This window comes from Leiobunum rupestre, chromosome 3, assembly GCF_980474605.1.
Source record: "Leiobunum rupestre chromosome 3, qqLeiRupe1.1.hap1, whole genome shotgun sequence".
Taxonomy (NCBI): Eukaryota; Metazoa; Arthropoda; class Arachnida; order Opiliones; family Sclerosomatidae; genus Leiobunum; species Leiobunum rupestre.
Window position 1 is genome coordinate 51,729,155 of NC_143386.1, and position 18,488 is coordinate 51,747,642.

At 35.0% G+C, this 18,488-nt stretch overlaps 2 protein-coding genes across 2 annotated transcripts; one reads left to right on the forward strand and one right to left on the reverse strand.

Annotated features, from left to right (window-relative positions):
* Positions 1-385: 385 nt before the first annotated feature.
* On the forward strand, positions 386-2,690 carry LOC149952535 (putative methyltransferase DDB_G0268948). Its single transcript, XM_090170190.1, has 2 exons — positions 386-905; positions 2,241-2,690. Exons 1-2 carry the CDS (start codon positions 464-466, stop codon positions 2,621-2,623), a joined length of 825 nt encoding a protein of 274 aa, XP_090026316.1. The 5' UTR covers positions 386-463; the 3' UTR covers positions 2,624-2,690.
* Positions 2,691-9,622: 6,932 nt separating this feature from the next.
* Positions 9,623-18,110, reverse strand: LOC149952536 (uncharacterized). Its single transcript, XM_090169745.1, has 3 exons — positions 18,055-18,110; positions 10,275-10,528; positions 9,623-9,962 (listed from the first exon to the last, which is right to left on the reverse strand). The coding sequence occupies exons 2-3, from the start codon at positions 10,517-10,519 to the stop codon at positions 9,623-9,625; spliced, it is 585 nt and encodes a 194-aa protein (XP_090025871.1). The 5' UTR covers positions 10,520-10,528; positions 18,055-18,110.
* Positions 18,111-18,488: the final 378 nt, after the last annotated feature.

The following is an 18,488-nucleotide window of genomic DNA, read 5'->3' on the forward strand; positions in this document are numbered from 1 at the left end:
TAGCCATTTGGAAAAAGATTTTTTCTTATGCTCATGCTAGCAAATATAACATTTTTTTAAAAATTATACTGGTCGATAATGCATTAAAGCAATATGTTTACTATTTTCTTACAAGTTAAAGCCATTTTTACAAATTACTCGATTTTTACGATAATATTTATTATATAAACAGACCAATTCTATCTTCAACAATATATCACTCTACTGGTCTGTTTACATTTATCTCTCTTTATTTGTAAAATCTGACCTTAAAACGATATCAAACTACTGTTAATTGATAAAATGAATGAACTCCAGCTTTTCATAATTTATCGCACAGCCTGATAAAAGAAAATGTTTCTGGATCAGTCACGAGTCTCGGCAGCTGTCGAACTTAGTACTTTTTATCGTTTACTTGCTTAAACAGCTACAAATTCGTTATAAAATCAACAGCGCTTTTTCAGTGGCTTACATTTCTTTTAAAATGACAGATCTATTCAAAGGTACGGACCACTCGGCGAACTACGCCAAGTATCGGCCAACTACTCCTCAAATCGTAGTTGACCGAATATTGTCCTATCTGAAAGAGAAGCATAAGGGGCCTTTCAAACAAGCCTTGGATGTAGGATGCGGCACAGGACAGAGCTCTCGGATCTTGAGCCCTTACTTCGAGAAAATCACCGGTGTGGACATCAGTGATACTCAGATCGAACAAGCGAATTCCACCCCGGGAAACCCGTACAATATTTCGTTCGCTGTGTCAACCGCGGAATCCCTACCTCTGGAAGACAATTCGACTCAACTAGTTACGGCTAGCACTGCGTTTCATTGGTTCGATAAAGAACGATTTATTGCATCGGTCAAAAGGATTTTAGACGCGAATGGAGTCTTGGCGACTTACTGCGTTCAACCACTTCATCTTAAAGGTAGGTTGGGTTAGTCACTTGTTTGGCGACGAAATATTAATAGAATATTGAGGATTTTTAAAGTTTAATTTTATTGGAATACATCACGATGGCGATGATGGCATGAAAAGATGACGATGTCCAAATACTGAAATAAATTTCAAACCATTCTTATGGGATAGATTATGTTAATGCTAAAATAAATATTCAAACTGTAAAATATCTGATAACTATAATTTTCGGGCTGGTATTTTTACAAATCGAAATTGATTTTACAGCTTAAAAGTCTTAGCTTAGCTCTCAAAGCGATGAGCAGATGTCAGAAAAACGGAAAAACGTTTTGCAAAAACTATATTTTAATTACTCTAACCATTCTTAGAAGAAAGCCAAATATTTAGAACAACTTGATGCAGTTTAATATTACTACTAAAGCTAAATATTCTTCCGAATAAAAGAGATATAACAGTATAACATATAAATCTATGGCGTTAAGAAAAAATCAAAGACCTGTATGTCCTGTCTTCGCGCTAGAGGTAAATGAATATAATTGTATCCTTAAGAATATAATAGATTTAAAAGTTTTCTGAAGCAAGTCCCTTTTTAAAAATAACTTATGCCATTTAATTTCTAGATTTTTAAAGTAGAAACAGCTAAAAAAAATTTATACACTTCGTAATTTTCCCATATACTTACACCAAATGGTGAAAACTAAAACAAACATTTTCGTATAAGTAAACCGTTAAGAAAGTTTGAGTTTAAATATTTTAAACAATTGGTATCGTTTGTTCAAAATTTAACTGTCCGGAAAATGTTCGCACTGTAATTGCCTAAATTATCAGATTCCGACGCCTATTCTAAAACTTAGGTGGAACTTAAATTGTTACAATCTAAGCTAAGCTTAATTTAGAGCTTGAAAAAGTCGATATGAAACATTGATTTTTAAATTCAAACAATTGCACTTCTTATATCGTGAAATTGGTTCACTAGACAACAGTTACCTTTTTCGATTTGGACAAATACAATTTATTCGATTGCAATACCATTCAATTTTGAACCAATGATACAATACCTTCTATAAATAAGCTTACAGTACCGGATAGTCACAAAAATAAAATAATTATTAATAGCTTTAATATCAAAAGAAAATAAGGTAAATCATCGTTTTAAAAAGTATTTTACTACCAACTTATCATTGCTAAAAAGTACCCACATTCATTTGTGCAAATAATGATCAATATGGATCATGTTTTAGCAAGAAAATATTATGGTTAATATGGACTATGTGTGGGTTTTATTAATTGTCACTGGAAAGTGTGAATTAGGAATTAAATTTATATAACTTTTTCTCTTGACAAGGAAGTAACGATGGAGTAACCGAAAAACTGAGGGATATGGTAGTTCGTTTCCACGAAATGGAAATGGTTAAGTACACAGACGAGCGAGGCAGTTTGGACAAGCAGTCGTACAAAGGATACTCCCTTCCAATGAAGGATTTCTTGCGAGACGACGATTTGGTCACATATTTAGATTCCACATTTGAGAATTATATGGCTTACATAAGAACCTGGTCCGCTTATCAGAAACTTATCCGCGAAGAAGGAGTGGAAGTCGGTGAGAAGGTCTTGCGGAAGTTTGAAGACGATCTTCTCCGAGAACTTGGCGCGTATTCATCATTGAACCGGAACGAACTCAAAGTTACCATTATATTGAAATATGCGCTTTTAATGGGCAGAAAATAAGTTTAAAAAAAATGTCATCCTAAATGTATGTTTGAGATTGAAAGCGGAATAAAATTGTTCACTTGAATTTTTTGGTGTTAGTGCTACAAATAATACATTTCATAAAATAGTTTAATTAAATTAAAATAAATGAAACTATTATGCTTTCTTAGAAAAGCACATTGTTTTTAGAGGTCAAACGAAGTCAACGAAATGCACTACGAACTTAAAGGGCGCTCCGACGGCACTCCTTCCTCCCGTCCTCAGTCAAGGATTGGAACGCTCTCCCGGATTTCTTGAAGACCATCCCTGTGATATTCTCTAATTTACACATTAGTGTTTAAAATTCGAAAAGCGAGACTAGACACGTTTTAAAAGAAGAAAAACGTGTCTTTATTTTAGCGCGCGTGGGTTTTTTTTCAAAACATAACGAAGAAGTTAGTCTTGGAACGGTTTTCATACTTGTAACAATTTAACGTAACCAGTCAAATAAAATTCTACTCAAGTAACGCAATATTCGCTAGTACTCCTACTATAAACAACATAAGGACTTCACAATGGCGACGGAAAGGGCCTAGAACGCAGCGACATCCTTCCAAACCATCTCTCCAAATACTTCTGTTGTTTATAGTAGGAATACTAGCGAATACTGCGATGCTTGAGTAGAATTTTATTTAACTGGTTACGTTAAATTGTTACAAGTATGAAAACCGTTCCAAGACTAACTTCTTCGTTATGTTTTGAAAAAAAACCCACGCGCGCTAAAATAAAGACACGTTTTTCTTCTTTTAAAACGTGTCTAGTCTCGCTTTTCGAATTTTAAACACTAATGTGTAAATTAGAGAATATGACAATCCCCAGTCCCAAGAACTTTAGGAAAGCACTCTCTCTCTACCTTGACCTGCACTCTTAACCGCTATTATTGTCTCGACGAGATAGGTCTCTGATCTTTTGTTGGGCATTTTCGAACTAAAGAACTTATGACTATAGTCAAGCAGATTCAAATAATGTTAAGTAAAGTCAAGCGGATTCAACGAATGTTCTGCCTAGTCCAGATGAAGTTTGGTGTTTATGTAAAGGATGATTGAGATATGATTAACAATTTTTTTTGCGAAAACGAAGGTTGTTCATTTGGCTGGTATCATACAATATGCCTTAAAATTAAAAGAAGTCCGAAAGGAAAATGGATCTGTAAAACGTGTCGTCACTTAGTTCCTATTTATTGAAAATTTTGTCGTGATATAGTACAAATAAGTATCAAAAACATTTGTTCCTATTTTGATATGCAATTTTATTAATAAAATGATAGTGATAAAATCAGAAACCAAATATTTTACTCATTTACAATGGGTGCCTTGTATTAAAAAGACCACAGGAAACTCGTGCAATTTTGTCTATTGGTGCTTCCCCGTCTAAAACATCGCTAATTAACATTACCATGGGTAAAGGTCCTTTGAAAATGGTGTACTTCTCACGTACACAATTTTCGCGGGCCATCGAGCTACTCCATAAAATGCATAGGTGGCATAGTTGGCATAGTCCCGGCATAGGTCGATTTCCTACCGTAAACGTTGCTACTATAGCAAATAAACCAAGGAGCGGAATCACTATTTATAAGGCATTGTTGTTTTGTATCAGGCATAGCTCTTTTTGTCGAGATTCGTAGGGATAGAATACATTTCACGTCCGACTTTACATGGTGCGTAAGACTTGGTGCTGCCCTTTAGGTTGCGTTATATATGGCCCATAGAATTTTTAATTATTAGGTGACATTACTCGGAGAAGACTTCGATCCCCCCTCGGAATCGCGCGCTAAGTCCATTTGAGTCGAAACATCTTGAATGTTAGGAAAACTTGAATTCATTTAGGTTCAACTAAATAAAGCGATTCAGAATATTACTGGCTTGTAATATTATTATGGAGGGTTATTAATCGTATTTGGAAGATTATAAGCAATAGACAAAGACTCTCCGTGTTCAGGTAAAGAAACAATATCTTCAAGAACCACCTCTTCTTCCGAAACAATAAGGGTGTATTTTGGTTCTTTAGCCACATCATGAGTGTTTGTCTTAGACTAAGTTATTTCTGGTCTTCGCAATAATATTTCTCTTTTATCCAGTATCTTTAAATGGTTTTTGGAAATTTGAGATTTGTTATAACCCAAATGTAAACTCTGTTATTATGGTCTTACTATTTGGCAGGGGGTCCTGAAATAAATATTTGTTAATTTACCATTACTTTAAACAAAACTGTGACGAAATGAGGATAACATATTCTTGAATTTTTTTCTTTATTTAGTTCTTTCCTTTTTAAATCTTGAATCCACCTTTGCGTCCTTATTTCTGGTAGTTTTACTATTGCTTGGTTCTTATTCTTTTCGGTTAATGATGGAAAGCGATAAAAATATATTTTATTGCCGTCTCGATTTCCACGCAGCGAACAAAAGTGAACAGTGCAAAAAATTTCCATTTTTATCTTTTTAAATTGATAAATTCACGAAAAGATTAAGAACACAAGTACGTTTATTGTAAGCTCTATATGCCGCCAAAACCCTGTTTGCCCTTCAAGGCTTGTTTTAAATTGAGAATTTGGCGTCACACGCACGTGATTTGGCTAGACCAGGCCCAGTGTCAGAGCTCTATAGATGACGCAATACAAAAGTGTAGAGATAAATAAAGTTTATATACATTAAAATTTTCCACCATGGTTAGGGATATCTATAGAAATAAACTAAATATGTGACTGATACTTCATGGTTTTAAAAATAAAATGACGTTTTTAAAAACCAAGAAGTATCAGTCACGTATTTAGTTTATTTCTATAAATAAAGTTGCTATTTACTATTTTATCAATCGAATCATTAATCTAAGTTAATTATTACTACAGGAATGATTTACAAAAGTGTTCTGGATGTAGGCCATTTATATATCGTTGGGAATATCTAGAAGGCAGCTTGTTATCCTTAGTATCTGTAAAATTAATTATTACTCACGAATGGAAACTAAATTTTATTTAAAGTTTAAACCTGATTCGATATAAATTGTACATGCGTGTCCTTAAAACAACCGGCATTAATAACATAGTACATAATAGCAAAAATATATATAAAGAACAAAAAGTTAACTTCTTCGGCCATTCGATACCTCTCACTGTATTAGCCATGTAAAATGAGAAGCTAGAGGGGCAGCGTTATTTCCCCCTTTTTAACTACCAATCGCAATAGAGCTAGCTAGTTACCCCATCGGAATAGTCCTTTACGTCACGCGTAGGCGATTCCTCATCGGAAAATAGTTCAGCTTCACTAGCCCCTCTAGAGGCGAAATTGTCAAAGTCGTCTGAAGGGTCTCGTTTTCTAGGTTTGTTTTGAATTTTGATACATAAAATTTTGTAGGTTTAATCGTTTAATTCAATTTAGAATTGTTTTCTGTAGTTTTTAAAATGCCTCGGAAAAAAACAAAAGCCCAGGTGGCTCTTTTTGCTTTAAAGCCAAAAACTAAAAGTACTCAATTTAAAAACAAATATCTTGTAATAATTCATTCAAGCTTCCATTGTTTTTCATATATTCAATTGTTTGTTTCACGATCCCTGTTTTATCAGTTACGAAGTATTTGTCATTTTCATTATTTTCTAGTAGTACAGCTAGTTCTAATTGTCGTCCACTTACTTCTGGTTCACTGATATTAAATAACACTAAGTTTTCACATTCATTAAAAGCATGTGCGAATTAAAACATAGCGCTAAGCCTTGGCTTGGGTATTCTGCAACCAAACGGTTTTGAGAATTGGTGGAACCTTGGGTTCTCTACTCCAAGGTGGAACTATAATACTAAAACCAACTCGCTCATGTACCTGTTGTAAAAATGCGCCAATTTAACACTCCGCCGCGGCGATTTACCAATCCCCCCTGTTAACCCCCAAAGGGGACCGCAATCCACATTTTCTGAGGGGGAAACTCATTTTTCACGTTGCGCGTAAGGGCCGAAGAAGTTCATTTTATGTTCTTTATATATATTTTGATAATAGGTTTATCCGACTCCTAAATGTACTCTTATCAGTTTCTTTACGTTGAACATCAATAATAGCGACTGTGTCCATACGTTTATCATCTATATAATAAGGAAGGGCCGGTCACTTCGTTGAATCGTTATTCGTAGTCGCCATTGGGCATTTTTCCCCGTCATTTTGGGTTCGTCGCGTACGGCGTTGGGGACTCGCTAGAGTCCTTTTACTTGTGTTATCTAAAACTACGATACGCGTTCTCCAACTTGACCGTCTCAGATTTTAAATGACCATTTTAGTTATTATTTTAAAAAAATCTTAAATGTGGCCGTTCAAAATTCACTTTTGGTGAGAAAATATTTTTCTTACCAAAAACCAGGGGGGGGGGGGCTACACTCGAAAGATAATTCGAAGAGAAAGCGGTTCGCGGAACAGAGAGAAACCGAGACTGCCTTTCTCTTTGTTACTGAGGTGGTTCGACTATAAACAGCGTGGCCCGCGGGACAGAGGGAAATCGAGGCTAAAGGACGAACGTATTTTTATTTGTTCGTCATGAGAGTAAATCAGCCATTGGATACAGGGGGTTTAAAGGGGTACAGGGGGGTTTGTGACGACTGCGAGTTTTTGAGTTATTTTTGCGGGGAAAAGGGTACCACGGAAATTCTCTCATGGGAAAGGGGGAGGGGAGTACCACGGAAATTCTCGCATGGAGAAAAGGGGTAGATGGTATCATGGTAATTATCACATGGGGGAAAGGGGAAGGAAAGGCCTTACTGGGGTGGTTCTACTATGGGAAAAATGGTACCACGGTAATTATAACAAGGATACTGGCGCGTTCATGCCTCCTACTTCGTCTCCCTTTCTAAGTTTCTATCCTCCTTGGTTTCGGTATCGAATTGATAAGACGATTGTTTAGAGACTATTTCAGCGACGTAAAGACGGACCGAATATTCAGCGTTCAGGTGTGGGAGAAATAGACACATCGCAAGTAGACTAATTTTACTTGTTGTGGATATATTTTCAACTGTCCGTCTTATTGAGTTATTTAAGACATAATATATTTATGGTTTTTTCGACCTGTTGCTAAAATAGCTACTTATAAGAATTTTTAGAAGTTTTCTAAACTTTTCTTCTTTTAGGTTTCATCCGTCTGCTTAAAGACCTTACCAACCTTGCTTTAAGACATGCACGATTTTAGTAAGCTAGGCTCCAATTAGTAAGAATTATATTAGTTGGGCGAGTTTCGTTATTCATTTAATCGAAATATAAAAATTCTCCTGCCGTTTTAATTTTGTGTAATATTTTGCTAAATCTAACTAAAAAGGCTTAGTCTAATTAATTCATATTTTATATAAAGTGAAAACTAGGAAAAATGTTGGAAATCTGAACAGAATAAAAAAAATTAGTCCGATCTTAATGATCAATAGCCTATATAGTTATGTAGATTTTATAAACTATTTCCCAATAAATATATTTTTAAGAAATATTGCACTGTTTAAATTCGGGATGTATTAATATAATACGTTTTCATAGGTTCATACCAGAATTATACGTCTAGAGACATCTTAATATTCCAAAGAGTTCGTGTCGGGTATGACTCCGTAACGGGGTCGGGTATGAATCCGAAACGGGGTCGGGTATAACTCCGAAACGTGGCCGGGCATGTATTTGAAACGGGGTCGGGCATGTATCCGAAACGGGAGTCAGGCATGTATCTGAAACGGGGCCGGGTATAACTCCGAAACGTGGCCGGGCATGTATTTGAAACGGGGTCGGGCATGTATCCGAAACGGGAGTCAGGCATGTATCTGAAACGGGGCCGGGCATGTATCCGAAACGGGGTCGGGTATGAATCCGAAACGAGGACGGGTATGTATCCGAAACGGGGTCGGGTATGTATCCGAAACGGGGTCGGGCATGTATCCGAAACGGGGCCGGGCATGTATCTGAAACGGGGTCGGGTAAGTATCCGAAATGGGGTAGGGTATTAATCCGTTATGGTGTCGGGTGTGTATCCAAAACGGGGTCGGTTATTAATCCGAAACGGGGTCGGGTGGGTATTCGAAACGGGGTCGGGTGGGTATCCGAAACGGGGTCGGGTGGGTATCCGAAACGGAGTCGGGTATGAATATGAAACGGGGTCGGGTAAGTATCCGAAACGGGGTCGGGCATGTATCCGAAACGGGGTCGGGCATGTATCCGAAACGGGGCCGGGCATGTATCCGAAACGGGGTCGGCCATGTATCCGAAACGGGGTCGGGTGGGTATCCGAAACGGAGTCGGGTATGAATATGAAACGGGGTTGGGTATGAACCTGAAACGGGGTCGGGTATGAACCCGAAACGTGGTCGGGTATGAATCCGAAACGGGATCAGGTGGATATCCAAAACGGGGTCAGGTGGGTATCCGAAACGTGGCCGGGTATGAATCCGAAACGAGGACGGGTATGAATCCGAAACGAGGACGGGTATGTATCCGAAACGGGGTCGGGTATGTATCCGAAACGGGGTCGGGCATGTATCCGAAACGGGGCCGGGCATGTATCTGAAACGGGGTCGGGTAAGTATCCGAAATGGGGTACGGTATTAATCCGTTATGGTGTCGGGTGTGTATCCAAAACGGGGTCGGTTATTAATCCGAAATGGAGTCGAGTATCATTGCAATATTAAGTCGTAATACCTACCTATTGTTAGTCGGAAAGTAATTTCTTTGCGGTAAAAATAGTTTTCCCGACTGTTATTCGGGCGGACATAGTACCAGTCAAAAGAGTAGTTTGCCGACTGTATTTTGGCCACGAAATAGTCGCCGTCAGACAGTCGGCCCAACCGACAATGCTACTGGGGAGGTTATCAAGGTTAACTAGGATCCGTACGAACCATGTTAAATATAGCCAATTCGAAGATCTTTAATATTTGTAGTGATTAAGATTTGTCGAAACATTGTTTCTTGAAAAAAAATGAAGAAAATTTTGTAGTTAATTTCGTAATAAATATATCAGACATTTTATTTCATTTTAAGTTACTCAACAATTTCTGCTACCATTGCAAATTCTCCATTTTTGGTCGCGATCGTCCGAGTTGCAGTTCGTAGCGCGGATGGTGGCTCCATTTTTATGACTGTACGCTCTGAGGCATCTTCCGGTTGCCTTTTGGACTAGAAGATACTCGCCGCCCCCAACTCCTCGGAATTCGAACTGCTGTCGTTCGTCGTTGGTGTTGCAACCGATGGTGTACAGAGGGTCTTCGTGGTTCTTCCCGGTGTAAATACACATGTTAGAATGAGTGGCCGATCCTTTCAATAGTTTCGATCCTCCGGGAGCGTCCACGGCGTAAAACAGTTCGTTCACTGGTGTTAAAGCGCCTCTGAAAATGAAGACGCCCATAATGACATTTATTTAGAAACTACGCTCCGAATCTCAAATAAATCTTCAAATATTGTAAATTTCAAATCGAGTAATTTCTTTAAATCTGTTGTATCTTCAAATTATTCCGTACCAACTTTTAAAAATTTCTGCAAAAATTGTTCGACGCTCTCGCACAAATCACCATTATCAAAAACTCTTTAAATAACTATCTGTCCAATGTTAAAATGTATTTTAAATTAAAAAAATAGTTCGTGTATTTGGATTATGTTAGAGCGGTGAAGCAATGAAAGACAGGAAAGTGTCCCCTTACCTCCAGTTGCAGTCGTGAAGGATGATTTTGATTCCGGATCCAATTAAGCCTCTTTCGACTTTCATGCATTTCCCGCTGGCCGGATGCTCAATCAGTCTGGCTTTTTCGTATCTCTCCGCAATACTAAAAATTCTCGAAATGATATCCAATCCACCACCGATATTAGGAAAGGGGCCGGCACCAGATGCCAGCAGTGCGCACCAACTGACCGTCACCAGGCAGGAGCACAAATATGTTGACTTCATTTTTCAAATCTGACAAGAAAGTAAGACAAAAACTCGAATCATTACACGACTTGAAACTTAAGGTTATGTGAATAGATGTTTCTATAATTTAATATAGCCTATTTAATATGTGTTCGCGCTCATAATAATAAATATATTATTGAACTATTTTTTAAGTATATTCGGTCTTGCTCGATTTTGCGGGTTCCTTGTATGGAAGAAAATTTCCCTAGAAAACAATAACAAGTTGACGTAAATTAACCAAATTATGTGAGCATCTGTCTCAATGCATAAAACAAAATAGGTGGGATGGTAGTTTTCACTTTCACCTCGCAGCAAGAGGAGCTCAGCTTTTGGCACGGAAGGAAAACTTGGAACGACTTATTTTGTATTGAGTAAGCAAAGTTTTTCGCCACTTTAAATGATTTTTCATCGAGTTCTTAGGTTTTCTCTATTAATAAAACTTTACAGAGGTTAAAAGTAATATTGTGTAAGGGATTATATCATCAAGTACATTTCACCTTTCTTCTACGCAATACAACTCGGTCATCTGGAATAATTGCATTAAATGTCGCATTCTGAATTGGGTCTATGCAGGTGCCTTTGGCTGGGCCATTTTAAGGCATGATATAACCGGGCTAGTGCCCAGGGTTCAATAACGGTTTTGGGAAGTCTGGTCTATCGGCTTTATCAGAAGGAAATATCCCCTTTCTCATTATAGGGTCATTCCATGACAAAACGCCTGCCACAGAACACCCGACCCCTTTCGATTTTGCCCAAATTTTGTATACCGGGTTTTTTGGGCCTAGGAAAACGATTTTGACAGTTTCATAACGATCGGTTCAGCCGTTTACGAGATACAGCATACGCGTTTTTTCAAAAGTACGCCTTGACCCCCTAAATGTTTTCTACTATATCTTAAGACATAATTATCGCAAAATCACATGTAATACCTCATTTTAAAGACAATGCGCACCCTAATATGAATATTTAATCAGAGTTGTCATTTGACGTAAATGTCATTAAAATCTGGGCCTTTAAATAATTTGACCTTTGACCTTGCCCAGACACCTCAGTCGTAGGTCAACGATTTTAGCATTTTTAAAATTCCCACTATCGAATACATAATAATCACTCAAAATCTCAAAGTAATATTTGTAGTTTTCGAGATATTAATTTTTGAAATTTACCCCTCAAATTAATGAAAATGCTATTTTATACACGAAACTAGTTGACCTACTAAATAAATTAAAAATATTATTATTTTGGTAATTTTGAGTTTAGAATATCAAATACACTAATTCTTAAATTAAGTTGAGTTATTTACATATTATTTTTAGTTTTGCATGTTATCTGTAGACAGAAGACATCACTAAATTGCTTGTCCTTAGTATAATCTGGCGTTCAATATTATTGTAGCGTATCTTACTGCACCCTAAAATGGAAATGTGCTAGATATCTCAAGAAAACCCAATATTGCTCTTAGTCATATCGATTACGTTTTTAATAACGTAAAAATGTTTTAATATCTTTTTAATATATAATAGTTATAATTGAGTAGTTAAATATATTAACAGCGATAATTGAGTAGCGAAATATAATTTATTTAACTGTATATTCTCGAACAAAGCCCTGAAATGGATCGAAATTGTTCGTTTTGGAGAGACAGTAGTAAATGTCATTTGCAAACACTTTCGAAAACAGTTGGTATCAACAACCATCTGTCCGAGGATGACAAATTAGTTCTTAGCAGCCGAACAGCTATACCTATGTCCAAAATAAGAAACATATGTCGTCACCATGAAGAACTTTTTATGAAAAGGTATTCAACGAGTCAAAAGAAGTGTATGAATCCTTTTGGGACTCACGACGCTGAAAGAAAGAGTGGACTAAAAACTATTTCATTGGATTTGTTCAAAAAATTAAAGTTACGAGGAATTGAAGTTATCGCTGGAAATAAGTTGTGCATCCAGTGTTTTATGTCTGCTGGAAAAAAAGTAAAGGATGAACTCCAAATACAGTTGGACGTTTCAGAAGTTCACACTGCACAAGAATCACAAGAAAGCGATTCTTTTTCATTTAGTCAACCTTGTTCATCGGGAGATGCGACGCAAGACGACAAAGCTATAGCTTTAGTGGCAGTTAACGAAACTCTAATAAACTTGGGAGAATCTCCTGTTAAAAGAAGTAAGAAATATATTCAATTTGAAAGAATTTATATATGTATACATATATAAATACATATATTTTTTAACTTTTGTACAGAAGGTTTGTCATCTCGCCAAAAAACAATTCTAAGCAGGACTAAGTTAAACGCTGTGAACAATTCATTGAAACGCAAATTAGAAGAGTCAATGGAAATTTATCTTGATGAAACAGACGATAATATGGTTACGGACGATGTTTTTAGAAAGCTCGAAGAACATCGATTATATGAGAATATTTTGAACGAACTGAGAGAGAAATTCAATAACTCCAAGACATCATACGGCGAAAAGCTTCAGATCCTGACCTTGTCACCATTTGGAATACAACGCACAATGGAGGAATTTGGAGCACCAGAATACATGGTCAAACGAAGCAGGAATCTTAAATCTAGTCAAGGAATTCTTTCGCTACCAGAGAAACAATCGAAGGGATTAATATTGACCGAAGACGTTAAATCAAAGGTCGTTGAATTTTACGAAAATGACGATAACAGTCGTATGACACCTGGACAAAAGGAGTTTGTGTCAGTTAGAAACCACGAGACAGGTCAAAAAGAACATCATCAAAAGAGGCTTGTACTGCTGAACCTGAGAGAGCTCTATAACAAATTCAAGGAAGAGCATGATTTGACGTTAGGATTTTCGTCATTTTGTTATCTACGACCACCTTGGTGTGTATTAGCAGGTTCGTCAGGTACACATTCAGTGTGTGTCTGCACCTATCACCAAAATGTCAAGCTAATGATATCAGCTCTACCGTCTCCTTGTCCTTTAAAATGTGATATCGATTTCATGGCGCTCACCGTGTGTGACACTCAAAACAGGAATTGTATGATGAGGGTGTGCAAGGACTGTCCTGGGAAAAATGGTCTACTTGAAAATGAATATTTAACGAACCTTTTAGAAGATTTTGAAAATATAAAGTTCATGCAATGGGTGACAACTGACAGCACAAAGCTCATGACCTTGAGCGAGAGTGTGGAAAACTTTTTCGACTCTTTGGCCATTAAACTACTTGAACTAACGCGTCATCATTACACATCTAAGTCGCAATCTAATTATCTTAAAAACCTCAAAAAAACTCTAAAACCTGGTGACGTAATTGTTCTCGGTGATTTTGCGGAGAACTATTCCTTCGTAATTCAAGACGAAGCACAAGGGTTCCATTGGGACAATTCTCAAGCGACAGTGCATCCCTTCGTAATCTACTTCAGGGTAGTCGAAAACGGAGAACTTAACCACTTAAATTTTTGTATTATCAGTGATACCAGAACACATACAACCAATACTGTTCACAGTTTTTTAACTTATCTAATTCCAAATATAAAAACACATGTTCCTAATGTTAGAAAGCTAATTTATTTTACGGATGGATGTGCTGGACAGTATAAAAACAAATACAACTTTTCTAATCTCTGTTGCCACAAACAAGATTTTGGTTTGGACGCTGAATGGCATTTTTTTGCCACATCTCATGGCAAGGGACCTTGTGACGGAATTGGCGGAACAGTGAAGCGTAAAACAGCAAGAGTCAGTCTTCAGCGACCAGTGACTGGACAGATTTTGACTCCAACAGATATGTTTAATTTCTGCCTATCAAACTTCGAAAATATCAAGTTCATCTATGTTAAAAACGAAGAAATTGAGCGACAAAAGGAACTTTTAAAAGAAAGGTTTTCTAAAGCCATAACAGTAAAAAGAACTCGAGGGTTTCATAAATTCGTTCCGAAATCGTTAAATGAAATCATGGTTTCTCCGTTATCTAATGACGATTCGCTAACCACAGTTAAGGTTTCGACTTTAGAATTGTCAGATACTCGAAATCAAGAGGCTGAAAACTTTAAAGTGGGAAATTTGGTAGCCAGCGTCTACAAAGGCCAACTTTACGTTGGATTAATTGAGGAAGTATCAGAAGAGTTTGGAGACTTCTTTGTAAACTTTTTGCGTCCCCCTGGTATTTCGGACAAATAGACATGGCCCAGAAGGATCGATAGCAGTTGGGTGTCAAGTGAAAATGTTCTATGTGCAATTGAAATTCTTGTAGGTTTACCAAATTCGAAAGGCTATCAAATCAAAGAACACGATAAAAATAAAATTACCAAAGCCTTTTCCATGTATAAAGAAGTTTAAGCTGTTTTGTGTAAATAAAAAATTAATTGGTGTGTAAACTATAAAAATAAATGGTTTTGGTATTTCATTTTGTGTGTGGTGGGGTAAATTTCAAAAATTAATATCTCGAAAACTACAAATATTACTTTGAGATTTTGAGTGATTATTATGTATTCGATAGTGGGAATTTTAAAAATGCTAAAATCGTTGACCTACGACTGAGGTGTCTGGGCAAGGTCAAAGGTCAAATTATTTAAAGGCCCAGATTTTAATGACATTTACGTCAAATGACAACTCTGATTAAATATTCATATTAGGGTGCGCATTGTCTTTAAAATGAGGTATTACATGTGATTTTGCGATAATTATGTCATAAGATATACTAGAAAACATTTAGGGGGTCAAGGCGAACTTTTGAAAAAACGCGTATGCTGTATCTCGTAAACGGCTGAACCGATCGTGATGAAACTGTCAAAATCGTTTTCCTAGGCCCAAAAAACCTTGTATACAAAATTTTGGCGAAATCGAAAGGGGTCGGGTGTTAAAATTAAAAAAAACTAGGTCGTTTTGTCATGGAATGACCCAATAGTAATTGGCGTTAATGTTCATATAAAATAATACAATTAAATTTATTATTACAGGGTTTGAAATAGATTTATAAAGTGATTGTTAAACCACCCTCCTACGAATTGTTACCTGGCCAGCGGAATTAATGGCGTTAAAGGTCGCTCGACGACTTAAGCTAAGGTGGTGCAAACCAAGTTAACTAGGTTTGACATGAGTATAGATTGTAAATTTTTGTATCAGACGAATCTGGTAACAGACTAGCCGGAAATATTTTATTCGAGGATTCTTATTTTGTTATATATAATGAGTGGTGTTTTTTAATTAAACGGCTATTATATTTTCCATTATGCATATTTATCCTGATTATTATTATTTTAAAATGATAATAAAGAGTGCATTCTCATTTGCAGAAAACTATGTAATTAACTTAATAATTGAATTATAAAACCTCTAATTGTCGCAATGAAAAATATGAAATTAAATTTTGGTTATTTGAAAAATCCCTACCGTAAGTTGTAGAGCTCTAAAGTCCTGAATTAACACGGTGCTCGATGTTGCTCATGCTGATATAAGAGAAGCACCAATGAAGACTATAGCTTATCTCTCGAGATTGTCTTTATTTATAGTATAAATCCCGACGCATTTTTACCTTTTGTTGATCGTGAAAAAAACCGGTCTCGAAAGTATTGCGCAATACGAATATAAGAGTGTTGCAATTTTCCTTGTTCGAGAAATTTGATAGTTGTGCAACAAATGGAAACGCGGAATTGTCGAAATACTTTGAAATGGTATATTTCCGAGATAATACTAAATTACTAACAGGACACTTTTCAATGTCCATTTTTTGTGATAGAAATTAGTGCTTTTTTATTTTATTACAATTATGGCAGTAATTTTTAAACAAGCTTTCCCTATTTCACAGTTGCCCCGAAGTATTTGTATAGATTGTTACACTCATTTGTCAATTTAAAAAGTATTCTGCTTATTTTCAAGATTAAATATAATTATGTTTTTCTATTTTTTAAATATTTTAGAATGTATAATTTTAAAATTGAAAATGAATTTAACATTTCAAAATTAATTTTTTCTTGAAAATTTAAATAAACTTAGTTAACCCCTGAAAAATGAAATAAACATTTAAAAAATAGTTTATACCTAAAACTTGAAATAAACATTTAAAAATTAGTTTATACCTAAAAGTTGAAATATGCAGTTAAAAAAATTCAAATTTATACTTAAAATTTACACTTTATAATCTAAAATAAAATAAAATTTTGAAATCGAAAATAAATTTTGTTTATTAAACTTAATTTAATTTTAAAATCAAATATTAAATTAAAACATATTTTAAAAAATAAAAATAAGAAAATATAAATTAAGTAAAAAATAAAATTAAAATGAATCAATAATTTTAAAATTAGTTTTTTATTTAAATTTTATAATTGTAAAATTGAAAGTTGAGTAACTAATATAGGAGGGGTGTCCATAAACTCTAAGAAATAAAATAGTTATTTTGTTTCTATTAAAAGCTTTAGCATGGTTTTTTACCTAAAGGATAAAGGGAATTCAACATTTATATTGCAAATTTCTTAAATAATTCTCTAAAATTATTCTCTTTATACGAACTTTATACAAATTCCATTTTATAAAGACATAAATATTTATTTCTTAGAATAATTTTTGAGACAAATTTCATTCGAGTATCAATATTTTATTTAAAAAATATAGTGTGCAAAATAATAAACCCAAATATTTAATAAAATTTCACTATCTTACGTTTAAAAAGTACACAAGATTAAATAGAAAAAATTTCAAATTCTCTTTAACACTGATGTGCAAAATTACCATAAAATATCTTTAAATTACAGGAAAACCTCATCTATTTTGATATGAATGTAGCTAGCAAATCATATGTGAATATTTTTGTATCAAAGCTTGTTGATAACGTGAGTTCCAAACCCAGGGAACTCAACTTGATAAAACAATGATATGCTTTCTACAATTTGTTCAGAGTATTACTTCTGATAAAAAATTTAGTTTGTGTTTAATGAAATCTAGAACTTGACGATCCTACTGAAAACCAGAAATTTTGATTTTTTTAAATCCATTTTGTATAAGAATTGGATGCTGATTTTTTTAATTTCTTAAATTCGTAATAATTTAAAATATGTTCGAATTTAAACCATTAAATATTTTTAAACATTGTCTTTTTTTGACCGAATTTAATACAGCCTTATATTTCATGTTTGATATTATTTATTAATTACTGTTTCAAGCCTTAAACAATTTAATAAATAAATAATTTTATTTTATGTATGAATGAATTAAAAGACAACGATTCTAAGCTCTTAATTACCTTTGCTTAGAAACAATTTATTGGAACGCTACTATTAGTAATAAGGCGCGATGCTGAGTGAGTCCTTACCCCATCTGGTGAGAGAAAACGTTAACTTACATTCAAACGGTTTTCACTTAAGCGAAATAGTTTTTTGTGTAACAATCGAAACATAATTAAAACTTACTTTTAAAGTAAAAATATGTAAATTAAATAGTTTCAAAGTAATGGCTCTTTTACGATTTTTAAAATAATGTCGTATAAAACTACTCATATTGGTTTTCCTTGAGATACATGATTTTGGAGCTAAAATAGTGTATTGTAATTTCATTCATTACTTGATTTTGTTTCCTCTGTAATTCCGATGAAACTGAAAGAATGTGTGACGTTTTTTGTCGCAACTGCTCAAAAGAAGGAAACGAATGCATCCGCCTTTTAATCATTAGCGGCATTTGAGGTCGGACAAACAGGTTTTGGCTAACTCCAATTTCATCTTACGGTTTTGTTGTCTAGCGCAACTAGAGGAATCTTTTCTTTATTCAAGGTTCGATGGCGAATCAGTCGCCTACAGCGTGTAGTATTGGGGAAAATACCTAAACTTAAAATAGAAAGATAATTGTTATCTTTTATTTTTATTTTCGTTTCCACGTTGTTTTAGTTAAATATTTTTTAAATAGTCATTTGTGAATTCTCCTAATATCAATTTAATTTTGATATAATATTCTATTTTTCAAATTAATTTTTTTTCGGGAAAATATCTAATTTAGAATGT

Excerpts from the sequence above, each read along its gene's own strand:
- LOC149952535 (XM_090170190.1), top strand. The coding sequence starts at position 464 with ATGACAGATCTATTCAAAGGTACGGACCACTCGGCGAACTACGCCAAG. Across the intron at positions 906-2,240 it reads TCAACCACTTCATCTTAAAG|GAAGTAACGATGGAGTAACC; the intron begins GTAGGTTGGGTT and ends TCTCTTGACAAG.
- LOC149952536 (XM_090169745.1), bottom strand. The coding sequence starts at position 10,519 with ATGAAGTCAACATATTTGTGCTCCTGCCTGGTGACGGTCAGTTGGTGC. Across the intron at positions 9,963-10,274 it reads CTTCACGACTGCAACTGGAG|AGGCGCTTTAACACCAGTGA; the intron begins GTAAGGGGACAC and ends CTTCATTTTCAG.